Source organism: Lissotriton vulgaris, chromosome 2_1 (assembly GCF_964263255.1).
Source record: "Lissotriton vulgaris chromosome 2_1, aLisVul1.2, whole genome shotgun sequence".
Classification (NCBI taxonomy): domain Eukaryota; kingdom Metazoa; phylum Chordata; class Amphibia; order Caudata; family Salamandridae; genus Lissotriton; species Lissotriton vulgaris.
The window spans coordinates 401,827,072-401,840,468 of NC_141687.1; the positions used below are offsets into that span (position 1 = coordinate 401,827,072).

The window sequence follows — 13,397 nt, forward strand, 5'->3', positions numbered from 1 at the left end:
TTAAATGGCTCTCTTCAATCCCAACATTACATGTCGGTGTTCGATCTGTATTATACGCCAGCTAAATTAACAAAATGGAAGTCTGGACGGGGGACCAACTGCAGCCGTAGTAACTTAGCTGCTGCAGATACGATTCATGTTTTTTTTCTTTGTCCTAAACATTCTAATTTTATTTCAGAAATTGAGAGATTCTTTAAGGACAGTCTGGGTATTGGGGTAAAATTAACTGCTCAATTGGTAATATTTGGTGTTGAAGAGAGCCCAGTCTATAAACGGTCGGTTGCAGAAGAAGCTTTTGTTTTTTAAGTATGTCTGTATATAGATTTTGTATTACTTCGCAATGGATAGACCCAGAACCACCAAATTTTGTAAAATGGCAAGCTAAACTGCTAGCTATATATCATCTGGAATCTTCTCTGTACAAACTAAAGGGTATTAGACGGAAAATATTTGGAGGTAAAATTAGGTCACCAATTGAGAAATGGTTGGGGCAGTAATGATTTGGTTGTTTATATTAATGTATGTATTATTGTAAACCCTGCTGTGGAAGTTTTATAACTTATGAAGCTATAGCATATTTATTTTTGCATTTAGTTCTTATTGTCTGTCTGCTGGTTCATAAACTTAATAAAAATATTAAAAAAAAATAAAAAAAAGACCACATCATGAAGAGGCAACAATGCCTATTACATTGAAAAATAACAGTAGAGAGAGCAAAAGGAGAATGGAAAATCATGAAGTAGAAGGGATAGAGTGCAATATCTCCCAGAATATTTCTACTAAATGTGATATTGTATCATTAAATACAAAAAATAAAATTCATAAATAGGTAACTACTACAAAAAAGTGATATAAAACATTTAAAGTTACTGTGTTACTTGCCATAGTTTTACGCACTACCGGTTGTTTTGTAATACACTTAACAGGGCCACAGTAACAATGCAGCAGACTTCGGAGGAAAGCCTTCCCAGCAGGCCTGGCTCTTTCCTTGAACTGTTTAAATATGCGGACTCATAAAAAGCCTGGGACTTCAGTTTAAATGTGTATTACCTGGAATAACTTTGCAGAGCAGCCATTTATATTTATATTTCCTTTAAAGTGTTAGAAAGTTACTGAAAATCCAAGAGGCGCACTGGCGTGTTTATGCCAGACAACAACGCCACCATCATTTTCATTTATGAAATATGAAAAAAGTACTTATCTTTGGTAACGCTTTGTCTGGTGAATACTCTATCTACCTGCAGATTCCCCACTGTATGAATATCCCAGGGGTCAGTCTGATTGTGGAAACTCTCCAATAGCTCTTCCACACTGGTAATTTGACACTATGGGCTCGATTCCGATCCGGTAAAAAAAATCCCCCGTACGATTCGTATTTGTAGCCGTTTCCGTACGACTCGTAAACACACCGTACGACCCGGCGAGTACGATCCGGACCGGGTGATCAGGTCGCTATTCGTACGGTCGGCATCAGGTAAGGGCGATTCGTACGGAAAAGCGCTCAATCACATACACACCGTACGCCACGTACCCCCCATGATCGCCAGGGTACGCGCCGTACCCCTGCGATCATGTGGGGTACGCGGCGTACACCCAGCGTACATGGGGTACGCACCGTACACCCACCGTACATGGGGTACGGTGCATACCCCATGTACGCTGGGTGTACGCCGCGTACCCCACATGATCGCAGGGGTTCGGCGCGTACCCCAGCGATCATGGGGGGCACGCGGCGTCCCCGGGGGGGGGGGGGCGTTTTGTACTTGTTTCGGCGCGAACTATGCGTTTACGGCTGTGGAATGGGGTAACCACTTTTGGCAGAAAGCCATCCCTGGGTCTTAGCACCAACTTGTCAAGACACAAAGAGGTGAATAGAGGCGTTACATTCAATGCTTCTAACCAGCTTATATGCCATATCTGATGTGATAGCAATTAAAAGGACTGTTTTGAAAGTAAGCAGCTAAAAGGGGCAATTGTGTAACAGCTCAAAAAGAGATCATATTAAAAACGTAATAACAAGGTTGAAGTCCCATTGAAATATTTTTAAAGTAGTTGGGGGAAACTTGTTCGTAAGCTCCTTCAAGAACCTCACAACTATGGGTGACTTGAAAAGAGACAGTTGGTCAGGTAGGCAGAGGAAGGCTAACAAGCTGATAAGTAATCCTTAACAGTGGCCACTGCGTACCCCTGCTGGGCAAGCTAAAGGACGAAACGTATGATGTCAGACAGCCGGGCCTGAGGAGGGTATGCACACCAGTCGAAAAAGTTTCCCTATCTGCCTGAGAACACAGTCTTGGTGTAGTATCTCTGGGAGCATAGGATAACATCCATCACTTTAGGAGGTTAAGGAAAATTATCTCAGGCTACCCTGCTCAATCTACAGACATTGAGGTGGAGGCTCTAAAGCTTGGGGTTCAAAACCTGCCTGTGCAACTGCACAAGGAAGTGTTCCCTGTGAGGGAGACTGAGCAGTGGACACGGAGAGGTGAGTGAGATCTGCAAAACACATTCTTGGTTCTACATAGTGCCATGCTACTCTCTACAGTAAGAATAAGTTACACATGGCCTGCCTAACCTATGTTAAAATGATTGATATATCAATACCTTCCTGAACTTTTCCATCTGCTTGTAGGTGTCTGGGTCCAGTTCCTGTGACACGTCCTTCATCCAGAGCAGAGCACCCCGATATTCTGTGCGCGCTTGTTCCATTCGATTGATAGTCAAAAGTGTGTCTGACACAGCCCTGCGGCTAAAAGTAGACACTTCCTGCTCAAGACGGTGTAGTGGGGCACGTAAAGCAAGCCTAGTGGTGAAATGAAAAGAGAGTTTAGTGAAGGTGGTATTTATTAGTTCAACATAATCCATTTAATGCAGTTGGGAGAGAACAGCATCATGTTAGTGGGCAGAGAGGAAAATCAAAGGCAGGAAAGAAAAAAACGATTTACAATAGGAAATTAGATAAAACAAACTGGTGTTTGAGTGGTACACATATTTCAAATTATTTATTTTGAACACACTAGAATCCTGCAGATATGTAATATATAAAGAAGCTCTAAAATGACATGTCAGTCAATTGAAAATATATGCTCCTGTAACTGGTGGCACAAACTACAAAGCCACATTTAATGAAGTGCAAAAACAACAGTTGATGGACAGAATGCAGAACAATGTCATACATTCACCCCAGTACAGAGATCTGGGCCGAAATCCATTGTTTTTTTGCTCACCATGCCTTTTGAGTTTGAACCCAGCCATATGCAAATCAGTCTTGACCCTGTGCCCCGTGGGAACAGTCCAGCCCGAACTGAAAAAGCCAGGTCCTCCCTGGACTGGAAACAAGCATCCAAGGACCGGATTAGGGCTTTCAGCCCTCATCAGCCTGGATAGCTTGGTTCCAGTGGCATGGAGAGCACGGGACTCACGTTTGAGCATACCTGTCCCACTCGGGGTGACAAATGCTTTGTTCGCCCTAAGTTGGCAGGGTATGCTCAGACGGGAGTCCCTTGCTCACTTTGCCACTGAATTCAAGCTAGCCTGGCTATGATGGGTGTAATGCCAGGAACCGGTCCCAGGATGCTTGTTTACGGTCCAGGGAAGACATGGCTTTGGCAGTTCGGGCTGGACTGTTCCCATGAGGCACAGGGTCAAACTGATTTGCATATGGCCATGTCTGAACTGGGGTGGCAGAGTGAGCTAAAGAATGGTGATGGATTAAACCCAGATCAGTTGACTGGAGGAGAGTGTTTGATTTGCTCAAGCGCTCCGTCCATCATCCCCTTTTGTATCGCTTTGTTCACCCAAAGTTGGCAGGGTATGCTCAGACGTGAATCCCTTGGTCTCTTTGCCATTGGATTCAAGCTAGCCTGGCAGATGACGGCTGTAATGCCAGAACCGGTCCTAGGATGCTTCTTTTCGGTCCAGGGATGACCTGGCTTGGCAGTTCGGGCTGGACTGTTCCCATGAGGCACAGGGTCAAGACTGATTTGCAAATGGCCAGGTCTAAACTGGGGTGGCATGGTGAGCAAATGAACGATGGATTTAAACAAGATCTCTTGACTGGGGGCGAATGTTTTGATTTGTTCTGCAATCCGTCCATCAATTGTGTGTCTTTTGCTTTCTCGCCCTAGGTGCGCCAGGTATGCCAGGCCTGGGTCCTGGGCTCACTTTGCCACTGGAATCAAGCTACCCTGGCTGAAGAGGGGTGAAGCCCCGAAACTGGTCCTAGGTTGCTTGTTTCTGGTCCAGTGAGGACCTGGCTTGGCAGTTCGGACAGGACTGTTTCCATGAGGCACAGAGTCAAAACTGATTTGCATATGGCCAGGTCTAAACTGGGGTGGCATGGTGAGCAAAAGAATGATGGATTTAACCCAGATCAGTTGACTGGGGGTGAGTGTTTGATTTGTTCAATAGCTCCGTCCATCATCCCCTTTTGTATTGCTTTGTTCGCCCTATGTTGGTAGGGTATGCTCAGACCTGAATCCCTTGCTCACTGTGCCACTGGATTCAAGCTAGCCTGGCTGATGACGGCTGTAATGCCAGAAACCGGTCCCAGGATGCTAGTTTCCGGTCCAGGGAAGACATGGCTTTGGCAGTTCGGGCTGGACTGTTCCCATGAGGCACAGGGTCAAACTGATTTGCATATGGCCATGTCTGAATTGGGGTGGCGGAGTGAGATAAAGAATGGTGATGGATTAAACCCAGATCAGTTGATTGGGGTGAGTGTTTGATTTGCTCAAGCGCTCCGTCCATCATCCCCTTTGGTATCGTCACATTTAATGAAGGGCTCAAAATTATATCTTAAATGGGATGAAAAGCTAAGCTAAGAATATTAGCATGTTAAATAGAGTATTTGAATCAACTACTTGTACTTCAAAGATTGCCATGGACTAAAATTTGTTAGGTGTACACGTGTCTTGAAGGTTCGGCAATTGAGCATAATCAGTCATCATCAAATCAAGTCTGGAGCCAGATGCTACTTTATTAAGACAGTCTCTGTTTTAGCCTGGAAGCTTTATAAAGAGCTTCTAGTTACCCAGATGGTCTCTAAAGAGATACTTTCGCTCTTGACCTCCAAGTCTGCAGAGAACTAAATGATCTTTGTTTCAACATCATGTTCTGAAACTAAACATTAGCTGTTAGCAATAACCATAGATTCTATGCAGAAGAACCTAGAATTTACAAGTGCATGTCACATTATTCTTAAAGACAACAACACACAGAAGTTGGATCACTGATTTATTGGGACATTGCAAAGCATTGACTAAAGAGGCCAATTAGGGACTGATGCCACGATGATGGCAGTCAAAAGACAACAGACAGATGAGGCTCTGAAACACAGTGTATTTTTAGGAGGGTTTATGGTAAATCATCTTTCAAGTATAGGAAGCAAAATGTTCCTGTTTGTTAAGGCCTCTGAAAGAACGAGCGTATTCACTCATTGATTGCAAAACAAACCTGTGTGGCTTTTGCAGGAGGAACGACTCTGGACACACTTTAAAAACAACGACAAGAATCCAAAAGGATGTAGGGAGAATATAATATACAAGCTATGCATTATTTGAAGACTACTATAGCATGCACATCAGTATGGTTAAGTAGTCATACTACTTAAAACCAGTGGTGGTATTTAGAGTTGGTTGACTTTGTGTCAAGGTAGAGAAAGGAAAACATTGACTACTTGTAGCCATATGTTTTCAGTGTGTAGTGGTGTACATGTACATACTATGCACACTCCTGCGATCAAATGTTTGGCGTGGTTGCTGAAAGTTGGTTTTCATTTAAAAAGAAGTTTTGGTTTCAAAGGGCTACCTCTCCTGAAACCCACAATGCACTGTGCATGGGCTTCACTTAGGATATGCTTTTCTCCTGCAAGTAAGAGTAAGTATGTGTAGAGAAGCAAAGATGTAAAGTTTATGTGTGCTAGTAGATGAAGACAGTGAATCTCAAATGTCACACTGTGAGCTTGCATCCAGGGAGATGGGAGATGGTAACATGCATGAGAATATACAGCTCTGCAAGCTGCAAACCAGCTTTTACAGGTTATAAATACTTTTAATTTGCAGTATGTGCTGCTGAATACCACATGTTGTGCATAGGATATAAAGCGGCACCCATTTCCTTAAAGGGATGGGTTGCGAGCTGCAACAGAAGTCTGGAACAAATGTGTGGAGAGTACCTCATATAGCAGCTTTAAAGATGTTTGCAAGTAGACTTTACATACAAAAGCCATAGTGGCTCGTTTTTGGGAGCTGAATTTGTCCCGGAGGATGGTCTTGTGCACTTATTATTAGACACAAGAAACAGAAACGTAATAAAACACACCCACTTTTACCATCGTCGACCACTAATCACATTTATGCAATAGATCAGTTGCTGAAGACTATTTGCTTCCGCTTTTCCACCACTACTCCCGATACCTGTGTAATGAGAAACATGCTGCACGCTCTATTTAGGCTAATCCTCATACCTCCCAACTGGGTTTGACTGCCATGGTACACACCACTACTGGAATGCCAGTATAACCAAAACAATCTAACCATGCGCCCATCTCCTCATGCAGTATTACGTCAGCTTCATTATCATTCTCATTGTCAGAGGATGCAATGTTTGGTAAAGGGAGAAGGGGCCTCTGAAATACAATAATTCTCTTATTGCTTGGTAAGGCGTTGGGTATCACTGTATTGAGTAAGACCCCCAAGAACGGTTTTGTCAGTTGGAAGTAAAAGGGAGTTGATTTTTTGGGCATGGACGGTGAGCCCCACTGTGAGGTGGCTTGCGGAGTATGAGAAAGGCACTGAGCTCTCCTGCTGCTCTTTACCGGCTTCGGAAAGACATGAATGAAGGCTGATCTGCTTGTGCTGCTAAAACTGGCAGGCATTTGGAAGACGCGTGAGAGGCTATTGTGACCCCAAAAGGTAGGACACTTTGATCTGATAATATACTCCACATACCACAAACCTCCAGTACTGGTGAAGACCTGGATATACTGGTTTGTAAAAGTAGACATGCTTGAGATTAAGGGTCACCATGTACTCTTTGACAAAGAGCAACAGAATGACGTCTTGGAAAGTAGTCACTTAGAAGTGATAATATGATGTATCAATTGCGCTGTGAGAAGACACATTTCAGCCACAATGTCCAGGCTTTCTTGGGAATGAGAAAGTATAGGGAATAGGTACCACTTCCTTACTGTTTGATAGCTCCCTTTTGATTAAGACAATTACAAAAATACATTCTTATCAAACATTTTGGCAAATTGACTTTTCGATCAATACTCTGTTAAAATATTTTTTATGTGTCGAGACATGCATGACTAATTTGAAAGTGCAGAATGTCCAAAGTTCATTTTGCTCAGAGCCTCAAGGGTCTATACACTGGCTGCAGTACCAAGTGTCCTTTGCTTGGATGCTACTAGAAACAGGAACTTAACAAGCTTCCCATTTAGTTGTGGATCTCTTGGGTTGAAGCATGCAAGTACTGCTTGTCTCCAGGTACGTATACATCATTTATTAAAACGAGTTTTTAGCAGGCCAACCCTTTGCTCGTTTAGCTTAATTCAAGAGCATATTATATGTTCAACGTTCTCATTTCCAGCTATGCATAGTCGGCATGAGTTCCCGTAGTTCTTTCTTAACCATGGTGAAAGATGAGGTATGGCTGGCAGGATTCCTAACCTGTGTATTAGAAAGTCTTCTTTAGACTTCCTGGAGTACTGGAAATGTTTTTACCTCCTATTCAAGGGTCGTGCGCATTAATTATCGATAAAGCCATACAAACTATCCACTTCTGCATTGTGGATTTTAAGGCGGCGTTTGACAATGTCAACCGAGCTAACCTCTGGAAGAAACTGGCTCACTGGGGGGTTCCTCCGTCCTTCCTGAACCTTCTAATAGAATTACATTCCGACACATGGATACAGGTCAAGCTCGGCAATGGCTCCCATCTGTCGAGGCGTATACAAATAACCAAAGGCCTCAAGCAGGGGTGCTACTCGCACCCTTTCTCTTTAACTTTTATACAGCAGACCTGACAACAGCTCTCACTGCTTGTAATGACATTTCTGAAAGGTTGGTTGTTGTTCCAGTCTCCACAGAACCCTGTTTGACTAGGGGGAATTATATTTTGCTCTGTTACCCATTCTTGTAGCTCAATAAGTAGGTTCCCCGCAAAATATTTTGCCTCTACATCCAGTAGTGTAATTAAACTGTAGTTTTTTGGTAGGGTTTTGTACCCCGCTTTATAGATTGGTGATGTGATGGAACCCTTCCATGATGTGGGCAAACACCCAGTTTGCCTAGCTGAGATGAAGATAGGAGCACCTAAGGTTTCTGACCAGTTTTCTGGGTCTTGCTTAAAAAGAGATGTCGGAATCCCATTTGGCCCGGGCGCACATCCTTCCTCCCTTTGCATATTTGTTCCCTGATCATGACGGCGTCTATCTCAATTTCCTCAACCTCGTCAGTCATCACAGTTTGAAATTACTGATGTTTAATTCAGATACCTGTTGATTGAAATGACGTTCTAAAAAGGATGTCCAGGTGTATTCTGTTATATTTGTTGTTAGACCACCATGTGCAGGTTGTAGGATTTTTTTTTTATTGTTGCCCAGAAACATGCACAGTTGTTTCCTTTGGAATCCTGATGGAGTTTAGCCCAGAGTTTGTTTTCTTGTGATTTCCTTATGTCCCATTTAAGTTTCCTAAGTTCAGCCTTGCTCTTGCGGAGATGTTGGTGTAAGTCATTGTCCCCCAGCTGTAACCTCAATGTCCTTAGTGATTTGTTTATAGCTTTTTTAAGGCTTTTCTAAGGTCGCCCTTTGTGCGCTCGTGGCCTTCCCTGCGACTGTTGGGTCATTAGGCAGGAAGTGTCGAACTGCGGATGAGTAGGAATTTGAAAACGTGGCTGTGAAGGTTTTCCATATTTGTATGTGGTTTACCGTGGGGTGGTTAAGCTCAATTAGTTGTTTTGCTGCCAGAAGCACTTCCCTGGAATTTGCTATGGATGACTTAATTCTTTTAAGGTTTATTGTGTATGCATGCATTCCGACTAGATTTGGGATTTATGTATCCGGTTGTGCACAAATTGAGATTTCCTGAGGCTGATGGTCACTGTACCCTTTGTCTCCAAGGCAATAGCCTATTATATGTTGGAAGAATGAGAGAGACACTAGGGTTTAGTCAATTGTTGCGGCGACATGGCCTGAGTGAAATGAGGCAACCGGTGGGGAGTCATCCACAAATCTGCTATTTAGCACCCTTAGGCTGATATTCTCCAGGTTTTGTAGCAGCTCTGAGACGCCCTTTGTTGTTTTTCCTTGGGTGCTATGTTACTGAGTTGGAATGTTCCAATAAAAAGACTGTGCATGGATGTCCTCATTTGGGGAGTTACCTAGGAAGTGTTGGTTGAAGTCACCTGACAAAATGAAGTTTGGAGTAGTGTGTGTACTCATCAGTTGATAAAGGTGTTCCTCTTGCCATGTTTCCTGCAATAGGATGATGTCGAAAGTTTTTAAATAGCCAAGGAATTCAGCGTCTGCGGCGTTGTTGTTTTGCCCGTTTATGTTCCATGAGCATATCCTCAGAGATGAAATACACGATTTCCACCATGCCTCATTGATTTTCTCTGTCACTGTGGATGACAAGATGTGTTAATAGTTCTAGTAATACGAGGATGACTGGAGCAGCTGCATTATTGACTACTGTGCTTGTTTGTATGTTTGGTGCATGTTCTTTTTGTGGTGACAGTCCTCTGGTCCCCCTAAGAACAGACAAAGTTTTGTGGCTTTTACAGGTTGTTCTTTCTCTTTCTATGTTAAGTAAAGGGAATGGGTATCCAGTATTATAAAACATAGTGGATTGAACCCCCCAAGCTTTATAGCTTTCCTGTTCTTCCATGACTTTATTTGCGATTTGGATTGACCTCCAGGTGGCTTTGGTGGATTTTATTCCTTGTGTTTTGTCCTGCTTAAGCAATTCTATTGAGAGAAGATCAGCAGAACATATACCTTTCAATGCCAGTATTGTGCCAAGGAGTTGGAGAATGTTCCCTCTGTTTAGGATGTCGAAGGGTCCTTTTGATTCGTATTCTGGGGTGAAGATAGTAATAGCAGAGTTCCTAGCTCGGTTGATTGCAGAATTTTTTACGAAGTTGGCCCCAAGTGTTTTTCTATGAAGCAGTTCGTGGATTGCTCAATCGGTACAATGGAGATAACAGGAATTAGGGGCTCTTGGGGCCTTTGGCCTGTGGTGCCTTCTAAGCCGCAATCTAAATTTATGGAGAGACCCAAGTGCCCGATTGTGGTAGTCCTTGGCTCGTAAGGGCTCTCTGTACTTCATTGCAGGTTCTACTTGTATTGTTGTTCATTTGATTTACTTCTCCTGACACCTTAGCTGAGTCCTGATTGATCGTGTGAGCTTACTGCTCAATTTGCAGGGTTGATGTATTAGGATTGGCACCCAGTGGAAGTGGTAAATGAAAAGTTGAGTTTGTGTTCAACTCCTGGTTTGGACCCTGGACAGGAGGGGGCTTCCTTACCTCAATTGGTTGTGACGTTTGGCTATTAATGCTGTCATGGTTTAGCTTTAGTTATTCTATTTCCTTGGGTGTCAGACTACTGGGTGAGGACCGGGCTGCCCCCAAGGGTGGTGTTTCCACTTATATCACATTCATGTTTTTCCTATTTTACATAGAGTGGGTTACCTTTGGCTGATTGTACCATCCCTCAACTTCAGGGACATGGACAATAGTTGTTTATTCTTGCGTTTGCAGCTGTAATGTTTTTGATGTAAATAGAGGATACACTTTTGTGAGGCTCGGAGATGGTATTTTATTTCTACCTTTTCTCCTAAGTTGATGGCATCGTTTAGCATTCTGCATTGGTGTTTGCTCCTTCGGTAATGGAAGAGTCCTGGTAGGCGGACAGCCCTCAAAACAGATCGGAGGGTTGTTGCTAGGATTTATTTGTATAACAGGATCCCTATTCGGTAGCTCACTGGGCACTGGTTCATTTGAATTTGACTTTGATTTCTCATGAGTTGGCCCTTTGGCAGGCCTTCTAAGAGAGTGGAAACAATTGAGGGGAGTGACGATAATTTGTCAATAATGGGACCACAGCTGCAGTTCAATTTTGCTTCCTACTGGGCTCTTCTGATTAAAAGGTTTAGTTGACCTAGTTTTTCGTCTATTCCCCCCACGAAGAGGGCCAGAGTGTCTAATAGGGACAACTGCAGGCCCATTTTATCTGACTGGTAATGTAGTACGTCAACAGTAAGCTGCATTGTATTTAATAAAATGTCCCATGTGTTCGATGCCTGTTTCCCAGTTTGAATTGGTGAACCAGAGGTCAAAGTAGGAGTTGAAGAGTTTTTATGTAAGATTGAGTTGTTAGTCGCTATTTCTTGATCATTTCCTTTTTTTGCATCATGATTTATACTGATACTGGCTAAAGACAGAAGCTGTTTTTCAGGAGTGTCCAGTGCGTAGGATGCTATTGGACCGCCCACGCCTGTGATCCCAGCTAGGAGAGGGGTTCCTGCCCACCTACCCTAGAAACCGGGGAATCTGATAGGATTTCAGAGGATTCTTTGGGAATGTCATGGCCACCCCCTGTTTCTGCTCCTAATTGTAATTGTAATTTACATTTATATAGCGCATTATCACCAACGGTCTCTAAGCGCTTGCTTTGGGAACCCGTCCTGGTTTTTCCCTGTGAGATAACCCGTACTGGGCACCCCCAAGGTGAAAGCCAGACATCCCGCCGCGGGGGGCCAGCATGCCATCCACCTACCCTCTTGAAAAACAGGCGGGCTGTTAGTTTTGTGTTTACAAGTTTTTTCTGATGCTGGCTGGGGGACCACAGGTTGGGCAACGAGAGTTCCCACTGTGGCTTGGATTGTGACTGGTGTGGTCGGTGATTGTGGGGGGGAATAGAGTGAGGAGTGGATCTTGAAGGCTCTGGATTTTGCCACTGGAGGAAAATATGGACATTGCTAGGTCCTTTAGAAATTGGAATTTTGAAGAGATTTTTGTTTGGTATAAGTGAGGTCGGAAACTTGCGGTGTTCTGTGGGGGGTTGCTGGGGGCCTCTGCTTCCTCGATTCCCTCCATAGCTGTTACCAAAATTGTTGTACTTGGGTTTGTTTTTCCTTATTGTTTGACTTTACGCACAGTGAACTAGGGCTGCCCCCTTTTTCTGCCGACCTCATGTTTAGAATGCTCTAGGTCCTCAGAAGGTGCCCTACTTTCGGCCCTACTTCTTCGCGCTTGCCCCTTTGCTTTGGGTCGCGCTGCATTGCGTTGGAGGGGAGTCCTGCCAAGGATGGATCTATCAGCTCTTAATTGGAGGGCAGTTGAACAATTCGGTTAAGTTCAGTTCAGTTCAGTACAGTACAATTCAGTTCATTTCGGTTTTGAGTAGGGTTTTGATTTGCTTTGATAGCTTTCCTACTATTGATGGTTTGACTGCTGCTGCTTATGGTTATGCGCTGTTTGACCTGCCTCCAGTGGCTCTTGTTGCTTGAGCTACTCTTTCTGCTTCTGCTACTCAACTGATGATCGACTAGCAAGCACTGACTCAGGCAGGATGGCAGACAGGCGATAACAAATGGCTCCTAGTTTTCTGGGTTCTTAGTTTCCAGTTTGCATCTGGTGGCATCCACTAGGTCGAGTTAGATGTGATGCCCAAGCTGCTCAAGCTATCCACCTTCAAGATTCACCAATCAATAAAGCTGGACCTGGCAGGTAAGGGTGGGTGGAGGACGAGAATGCGGACGGATGGCCGGGGCTAAGGGGCCACGCTCGATCTCGCACTCCTCCACCCCAGCACCCGGCTGCTTACTATGAGGCGAAAGGGAAGTCAGAAAAACAGCAGAACAGCTAGGGTAGCAAGGCTGCAGGTGGACGACAACTGAGCCTGTGGAGTGCCGGGAGCTGAGGAGGACCTCCCCCAGCAGTGGGTGGGGTAGACGTGGGGTGGTCAGCATGGCAAGGTTGTGAGGACCTTTCCTCGTAACCTCATAATTACGTTACGCCGCCCCTGCCCCTCAACCGCCTTACCGCAGTCGTGCCACCTCCACCGCTCCTCCGCTTCTCAGGCCTCTGCAAGTCGGCTGATGATTAGCTGGCGTCCTGTGTGCCCCACCTTCACCTCGCAAAATGCCCTGTCGGTGTCGGAGCCGCAGCAAGAAATTACAGCAGGGGTTTTGCGTCGGGATCCGCGTGGAGGACTGCAGGGGGAATCTCAGGGACTCAGGCAGCCTCCAGCCTCAGCAGGTTTCCAAACTGCCTGCTTCCGGCTCGGCACGGCTTGCGGCTCCTCCGCAGCAGTACCTCTCGCTGGGCGCTGCTCACACTGCCTCGTGTTGGGGGGGGGGGGGTCGGTGTACAGAAGGGGGTCAAGC

General features: G+C 44.7%; 1 protein-coding gene across 2 annotated transcripts in view; it reads right to left on the bottom strand.

Moving 5' to 3' along the window:
* The window catches only part of ICA1L (islet cell autoantigen 1 like), a 455,070-nt gene that overhangs the window by 309,998 nt on the left and 131,675 nt on the right, over window positions 1-13,397 (bottom strand). For both annotated transcript variants that reach the window (XM_086955269.1, XM_086955268.1), the window contains exon 5: window positions 2,605-2,803. In XM_086955269.1, coding sequence (XP_086811395.1) covers window positions 2,605-2,803 — 199 coding nt within the window. The remainder of the gene's footprint in view (window positions 1-2,604; window positions 2,804-13,397) is intronic.